Source organism: Podarcis cretensis, assembly GCF_951804945.1.
Source record: "Podarcis cretensis genome assembly, chromosome: 5".
NCBI lineage: Eukaryota > Metazoa > Chordata > Lepidosauria > Squamata > Lacertidae > Podarcis > Podarcis cretensis.
In genome coordinates, this window is record NC_137174.1 from 20,459,617 (window position 1) to 20,468,401 (window position 8,785).

General features: G+C 41.8%; 1 protein-coding gene across 1 annotated transcript; it reads left to right on the plus strand.

Annotated features, from left to right (window-relative positions):
- The first annotated feature begins 206 nt into the window (after positions 1-206).
- LOC307215923 (uncharacterized protein) lies at positions 207-3,071 on the plus strand. The gene is made up of 3 exons (XM_079975753.1): positions 207-596; positions 1,173-1,336; positions 2,403-3,071. The coding sequence occupies exons 1-3, from the start codon at positions 575-577 to the stop codon at positions 2,964-2,966; spliced, it is 750 nt and encodes a 249-aa protein (XP_079831879.1). The 5' UTR covers positions 207-574; the 3' UTR covers positions 2,967-3,071.
- Positions 3,072-8,785: the final 5,714 nt, after the last annotated feature.

Consider the following 8,785-nt stretch of genomic DNA (forward strand, 5'->3'; position numbering starts at 1 on the left):
AACAAAGTTTATAGCAGGCGCCAAAAAGGGTACAGTGAAGGCGCCTGCTTCATCTCAAAAGGCAGGGGGTTTCAGAGTGTACTTGCTCAGAGTGTCTTGGCTTCTTGGGCAAAGCCCAACATGCCTTTCAACATGCCTAAGTCTTGGCGCATCTCTGTATGTAAAATTAAAGCCTCATAATAATATTTTTTTAAAATAAACCACAGTTCTGTCTGGCTCTCTCGCTCCTCAACCCATCCTCTCAATTCCCTTCAACTGTGCACACTAATCTCCAAGCCTATGGGGCTATTTTCCAGTTTTGCTAAGGGGTGATGCCAAGGGAAGGGTGCGCTCCAGTCCATCTAGATTGGTCAAGCAGCGCTTGAAAAGTGAACTTGAAACTCGCTCCTCCCCAAAAGCCGCCTCCCCATTGGAGCGCTTCTCTCCAAGGAAAACGCGCCGGCCAATGGGCAGCCAGGAGGGGCTATAAAGGCGCCGAACTCCAGAAACCTGGAGCGGGCCTTGAGGAGCAAGGGGACTTTGTGGAAGCGAAAAGCAGCTTTGTTGGAAGAGAGCGAGGCAGCGCTTTTGCAAGATGAAAACTACCAACAGCCAAGGTAAGAATAGAGGATTGTTAAAACGATTTTTAGTTCACTTGCCTTTAAAAAAATGCTCAAATGAATGATATAAATTAAGGGTTATAAATTCAACGGTTTTTATAAATGAAGGGTGTTTTTGTTTCTGAGTCAGGATCAGGGTATAGGAAAGACCCATTTGTGGTAGCCGTGGAGGGATTACACAGGGGCTCAAATGTCTTCGGTTGGAAACATTTCGCAAGATTGGTTTGCACATCTTTACTTGTGAGCATGAAACATTTACTGCATTTTACTGCATGAAGAATTTACACACACATTTTCTGATTGATAAAAACCTTTCACATAAACGGGATTAAATTTCCCAGTAATCGTGGTTAGGATCGGCTACGGAAAACGATGGCAGGCATAGAAATAAGAGCGTAAACTTCTTACTTAAAATTCTTTGGTTTGTTTTCATGCAAGCCTTGCTCCGAGCAACCCGGGGTTTGTTTAAAATTAGTGTCCATGCCAAAACCAATTCAGGGAGGAAGATCTGCAAGCGCCGGTTCAGTTTATGCCGAGCGCTTCGTTCAGATTTGCCGCTTTGTCTTTTCTCAGGAGGAAGCTACCCCAAAGTCAGAGGAGAAAGGCGAAAAAGGACTGTTTTCAGCCCATCTCACGTCGAGCTCCTTAAAAAGTCATTTGAAGAGAACCGGTACCCCGGATACGAGACTAGGGAGGCGCTGGCGAGGTGCATTGGAGTTGAAGAAGATCGTGTGCACGTAAGAATCGGGATGGTGGGGGCTCCCAAGACTTCCCTAAACCGCACATACTGGAACAATTTGAAACGCTCAGAATAATCAGCTTATCATGAAAGGCGCCTTGTTCAAGAGCTAAGTTCCTCTTTCTTGGTGTGTGTTTTTTTTGGGGGGGGCGTATCGTGGTTTCTGGGTTTAAATCATTCTTAAAAATCTTCAGAGACCCAGTTTAGAAATCTAATTTCTGCAATGGATGGGCTTAGTGCTAAAAGTACATTAAATCTGGTTTTATAGGCTGCCTTTGCAACCTGATCCAGTTAACACTAACTCGCAAGGTAATGTGCAGAGGACTGCAGGCATAAGCAGCTTGCACTGGGGAGACTAAAACGAGTTAAGCTGCATTGCTTTTTCTGGCAAAAGTTGAGCAAGTACTTAGTTCTCTCCTACAGAGAAATTGGCATTTAGAAAATATAAACCCTTTAGTATATAAACCGTTCCCTGCCTAGTCCATTACCCCCAGGACACTTGGGAGGCTGTGGCAGAAGACCCCAAACAGGGCACAACAAATGGGTAGGTCATCTGAGTGAGCCATTTAAAATTACTATTGCTAAGTTTATGGAATTTTTAAAACAATTGCCAGGCATGAAGTGTTGCCTTCCAGCACAAATGCACACAGAGATGTTAAGTCTTGTATGCAGGCATCCACTTGGCTTTAACAAATGCTTGACAATTTCTTACATGTGAAGCTCACATCCACAGGTTATACTTCAGTAAAGCGAGTCTTGTGGAACTGTACACTTGTGCAGCTTTTAAAGGTGGCTTTTTCTGATACTGCAGAACAAAATACAGCCAAATAGCAGCATTTAGTCATTCCAACTTAGAAGGTTTATATTTAACAGTAACTGGAGATTATGAACATGGGATATATGAATGCGGAGCTGAAGATAGTAGACAAATGCTGCAGAGAACTAAAGAAAAACCCCAGAGGAATAAGCATAATTTATTAAATGTAATTCTCTCTGTTGGATCAAAAAGACATATTCATGGTAACAATGTCTTCTGTATTGGTTCTCTCCTTTCTTCTGTTCAGGTCTGGTTTCAAAACAGAAGGGCCAGAACACCAAAGACGATAGGTTCCAGGATAAGGATCGGGAACCCTTCTGCAGCTCCTTATAGCCACAGTGAGAGAACCTGTCCAAGAAGCAGCCTGGACAGCAGCCCAAGAAGCAGTCCAGCAAGCAGCCAAAATATTCATGTGGAACAATATTGTCAGCCACACAACTTGCATTATGCTGAAAGCTATGGAGGAGCAGGGTTGTGGCAGCCACCTCTCAACAACACGCAACCAGGAGAGTGTGCCCCGCAACAGCAGAGCTCCCCGGAATTGAACCCTGCTTATTACCACCAAGCTGCTTTTTGTGGACCTGGGCTTTATGAGACTTCCCAGGCGAGCAACTGCCCAGTTCCATATTACGGTGCGGAGGTGGTGAGGCAGCCTCCACCATCAGCTGGGAACTTCTTCATGGCATCAAGCACTTACACTCCCTGGTCTGCAACGGGGAATTATTCAGCTACAAATCCTGGACAAATGCTGAATGTTGATGGAAGTGCTTCGGACTCTCAGTTTTTCTCTTTAAGTCAGGTTCCAGATTAGCATCCCAACTCCTTCCTTGCTATCCTGTACATATTTTCCAAGTTCCCTCTTTTAATGCCTTTTAATGTATGACTTGGATGTTTTGAATAAAGTTTGTTCTTTTAATAGCTTGTCTGGAGTCTTCTTTTAACTTTCCATTTACTGAAACATTCACTTTCCTGTGTGCAAGCTTAATTTTCCCATAGAAAAATTTCAGTTGTGTGGTACATGTGGTTCTAGAGATAAAAGGTCAGGTCTACTAATGGCTGAAAATTCCTGAAACACATTTTAATGTGCCAATGGCTTTCTGTCCCTTGCCTTTTCTTTTTAAGTCTCTGTATCTGAGGCTAGAGTAGGTGGCAATAAATGTGGTGGGAAGTTGCTGTATTTTCTTTGTATGCAAAAGTATATTTGTAGATCCTGCTATAAACTGATTTAGTAACACTTTTCTGTGTTAATAAGTTTGGTTTCCATTCATGAGTCTTCCATTTTTTAAAACACAGAAGTTTGAGATGGGGATATAAGGTTTAATTGATTTTTCTACCATGAGTGTGTTAAGTTGCTCTCCAAAGCTTTAGAGACATTTAAGTTTAACTTGTATGTGCCTTAGCCTGCAACATGGGCATTTATATCTATTAAAAACTTTGTGGGGGGATATTGTGAACACTTTATTTCATTTTCTTGCTCTTAATCCCCCCCCCCCCCCCGTTTTGTGCTCTACTGCCTTCAGTGAAGCTTCAATGAAGTTGCCTGTGAACTAGATTGTGCCCAATACAGTTTGCCTTCTGTGCCGTTCAGCCTTGATTTAACCAGGTTTAGTCATAATAAAATAAGTCAGTTGATTTTAGATTCTAAATTGGACCCTCTTAGGACAACTAATTTAGAAGTAGTCCCACTGAACTTACTAATACACAACCAAATCAACAACAGCTGCAACATGCTCCCCGCCCGCCGCCCAGCAAAAACCCTGAAACAACTGAGCCTAAGAGTATAAATCTATCAAAGCCTAAGACATCTCCAAATGGTTTTTTCAGGGTTTTTCCACAAATAATGCTACATTATTGGCATATCATTATGATCTAAATGGTTCTGCTAATGGGTCAATGGAAAGTGCGAACAGCAGTGGGGATAGAGGACATCTCTGCTGAGTACCTCTACATAGAGTTAGAAGAGACCACAAGGGCCATCTAGTCCAACCCCCTGCCAAGCAGGAAACACCAACAGAGCACTCCTGACATATGGTTGTCAAGCCTCTGCTTAAAGACCTCCAAAGAAGGAGATTCCACCACACTCCTTGGCAGCAAATTCCACTGTCAAACAGCTCTTACTGTCAGGAAGTTCTTCCTAATGTTTAGGTGGAATCTTCTTTCTTGTAGTTTGGAACCATTGCTCCATGTCCGCTTCTCTGGAGCAGCAGAAAGCAACCTTTCTCCCTCCTCTATGTGACATCCTTTTATATATTTGAACATTGCTATCATATCACCCCTTAACCTCCTCTTCTCCAGGCTAAACATGCCCAGCTCCCTTAGCCGTTCCTCATAAGGCATTGTTTCCAGGCCTTTGACCATTTTGGTTGCCCTCCTCTGGACACGTTCCAGTTTGTCAGTGTCCTTCTTGAACTGTGGTGCCCAGAACTGGACACAGTACTCCAGGTGAGGTCTGACCAAAGCAGAATACAGTGGCACTATTACTTCCCTTGATCTAGATGCTATACTCCTATTGATGCAGCCCAGAATTGCATTGGCTTTTTTAGCTGCCGCGTCACACTGTTGGCTCATGTCAAATTCGTGGTCAACCAAGACTCCTAGATCCTTTTCACATGTACTGCTCTCAAGCCAGGTGTCACCCATCTTGTATTTGTGCCTCTCATTTTTTGTGCAATACTTTACATTTCTCCCTGTTAAAATTCATCTTGTTTGTTTTGGCTAAGTTCTCTAATCTGTCAAGGTCATTTTGAAGTGTGATCCTGTCCTCTGGGGTGTTAGCCACCCCTCCCAGTTTGGTGTCATCTGCAAATTTGATCAGGATGCCCTTGAGTCCATCATCCAAGTCGTTGATAAAGATGTTGAATAAGACCAGGCCCAAGACAGAACCCTGTGGCACCCCACTAGTCACTCTTCTCCAGGATGAAGAGGAACCATTGATGAGCACCCTTTGGGTTCAGTCAGTCAGCCAGTTACAAATGCACTGAGTGGTAGCATAGTCAAGACCACATTTTACCAGCTTCTTTACAAGAATATCATGGGGCACCTTGTCAAATGCCTTGCTGAAATCAAGGTAGGCTACATCCACTGCGTTCCCTTCATCTACCAGGCTTGTAATTCTGTCAAAAAACGAGATCAGGTTAGTCTGACATGATTTATTTTTCAGAAATCCAGCCCTTTCTGTGTCCCCTGTTTGCATGTCACCATCTTCTCCTCTGAGTGACCCCACTGTTACTTTGTTCTTCCTTTTGCTACGAACATAACCATAAAAACCTTTTTTGTTGCTTTTAACCTCTCTAGCAAGCCTGAGTTCATTCTGTGCTTTAGCTTTTCTGACTTTGTGTCTACACGTGCTGGCTATTTGTTTGAATTCCTCTTTGGTGGTTTCCCCCCTTTTCCATTTTTTGTACACATCCTTTTTTAATGTTAACTCACTTAAAAGTTCTTTAGATAGCCACCCTGGCTTCTTTAGGCACCTTCCATGTTTCCGTCTCATTGGTATTGCCTGAAGTTGTGCTTTTACTATCTCCCTCTTAACAAACTCCCAGCCATCATGAACTCCCTTTCCTTTTAGTATTACTGTCCATGGGATCTCACCCAGCACTTCCCTAAGTTTTATGAAGTCGGCTTTCTTAAAGTCAAGAAATTGAGTCCTAGTATGCTTGGCTGCTACTTTCCGCTGTATAGTAAACTTCAGAAGAGCGCCTAATGATCCTTCCACTTCTACCCCACTAACCAGGTCATCAACATTGGTTAGGACCAGATCTAAAATGGCTGTTCCTCTTGTTGCTTCTCAAACTTTCTGGACAATGAAGTTGTGTGCCTCCTATTTCTTTGAGTCACGTTTCGCCATGTATCTGGCTCCTGTGTTGGTGAACTAGCCTCCTTCTCAGGGGAGTCCCCTGTCTCCTCCTTGGTAATAATCTGCATGAGTCTGAATTTACTCCATTCACTGAGATATAGGCTTTAGGCTTGGAATATATTACAAATCCACGTCATAATACCTCACCTGCCCAGTCCACTATATTTCTCAACACTGCACTATGGAATTTAATGGGGCTGGGCACTAGATTGGGCAGATCAAACTGAATCGAGTGGATTTGTCCTACCCTGCCCTGCCCCTTTAGTCCTACCCTGATATAGGACCAGATCTGGGTTGGGTGTGACCTAGGTTGGGATAGGGCTGATCTGGGTCCACATCTGTCTGTCTGTCTGTGTGTGTGTGTGTGTGTGTGTGTGTGTGTAAGCACAGCCCTGGAATTACTCAAGATGTGATAATGGCTGCCAACCTAGATGGCTTTCTCAAGAGATTAGGCAAATTCATGAATGCTAAGACTATCAGTGGCTACTGATCGTTATGGATATATGCTATCAGAGGCATATCAATTGCTGGGAAAAAACAGGACGAAAGGGTACTCACCTGACCTGTGTCCTGCTTTTGGTATTGCATAGTGATATGGTTGGCTACAGTGTAGAGCAGAATGCTTGGAAAACCTGGCATTCTCCTAAACAGACCTCATATACAGAAAGGTGGTCACATATGCACAAATTAGATGTGATACAAGAGATCTATGAATAAAATAGCTAACAAACCAACCATATCCTTCCCTTCAGAAGATGCACTCAGTCTATACTGATTCTGTATGTCCCTCATCCCTAAAAAAAAAAAAAAAGCTGCTTTCTCTTGGAGATGAAGAGTACTCTATCCATTGTAAATAAGCTCAATTAAAAGCAAAAGTAGGCAAAAGTAGTGGAGATGAAGAGTACTCTATCAGTTGTAAATAAGCTCAATTAAAAGCAAAAGTAGGCATGCTGGCCCATTAGAAAACAACAACAACAACAACAACAACAACTCCACAATCCACAGTAGGGTAATGTGTTTATTGAAACCAACAGGAATGCCAAACAAGTATGGCAAGCTCTCCAGAACTCTTCACCAGACAAGGTGTTTCACAAAGCAGGGGGTGAGGGAGATCAGAGTTTCTTTCTTATTTAAGCACAATCAGATGTTGTAATCATGACCTGCAAGATAAAGACCACGGGCTGAGATGCCATTCATTTGAGGCAGTAGAATCTAGCACAAAAGTTAGTACCCATTTCACAATGGCCTTTTCAGATCACCATTTCAATCGGTAAGCAATCATTTGTAAAATTGGTGCAGGGGGAATCTTTTCAATCCTGCAAAACCAACAGAAGAGTCTTGTAGCACCTGAAAGATTAACAAATTTATTATGACACACACCATATAATTCACTTCATTGGATGCATAAAGGGTTATCCTGAGTTGCAGGGACACAATTGGTGGGGAGTTTGGAAAAAGAGATCAGAGGGAAACTAAATGCTGAATTATACAGTTGAGGATAATGACCTTTTAAACTGCAATGATGCACCAAAGACAGTAGTTGATAACACAGACATCCTTGCACTGGTAAGCCAGTTTTTAGCACATCCACTGTGGTTTAAAAAAACATAAACCCAGCACCTATTGTACTGATTCCATCTGCAAATAATAGCATTGGTGCATTGTAATACAATGGTCTCATGGTTTGAGGTCACTTCATTCAATAATGAACACCTTAAGGTCAGTGACAGAGCATCCTGAGAAGCTGAAATGTTCCCTCTTTGGCTTTTCTATACTGCCATTTCAGATTTGTGCTCATTCATTCTTTTGCATAGACCAGCTAGAAGGCAACTGATGGCATATATTACTTTGGAAGATGAGCAGGTGAATTAGCCCCTCAGGTTGTATTGACATTCTTAGCTCCTGTAATAATTATGTTAAACTAGATACGGGAATAAAGTTGGTACCTGTCTCTGCCACAGCATCTGGTCCCTCTTGTCCACAATACTGTTATATGGCCTGTTACTCATGAAGAGGTGTTTTTAGGTTAATGGACTGTCACCCAAGGCCTGTGATAGGAAAGTGTCACCAATGCATCTCAGATAGAAGAGAGGCTTTCATTTCTGTAGTCAGTCTTGTTTTATAACAGATTGAACTAAGTAGGTAATTGACCTGATGTGATCAATCCTCTCCTCTGAACAGGTTAACCAAAACTGGATGATTACCAAAGTCTCAGAGCTGTTTGGAGAGTATCTGAAAAGGATAAAATACAACTGAATAAAATAGGCATTTACAGCCACAACTGCAAGGAAAGCTTATTTTTTATTTCATTTTTTAAATTAAGACTACGATCCTAAACACACTATGGAGTAAGTACCATTTAATTCAGTGGATTTTATTTTTGTGGCACACGTATTTAGCCTATGAGAAGCTGACAGTACACAGTTTTTAAAAAAACCATATAGTGACAAAATCCCATAGAATATGGGAGAAAATATAAATACTAGAACCTAAGACCCCCTGGTGGACCTCACCGACAGAAGCCATGGCAGTAAAAAAGAAAAATATGAAAGGAGACTGGCCAATGTATAGAATATTAGAAGAAAACAATAACAAATTGACACTGAAGAAGTTTGAAGAAATTAGGTTGTACCTGACGGATTAGTTACAATATTTTCAATTAAATGAAAGATTAAGTATAGATTAAAAAAAGGATTTAAAAATAAGACATCAGATTTGGAAAAAGAAGTAATCCAATCCAAAGGAAATTTTATTTCAAAAATGTACAATCTATA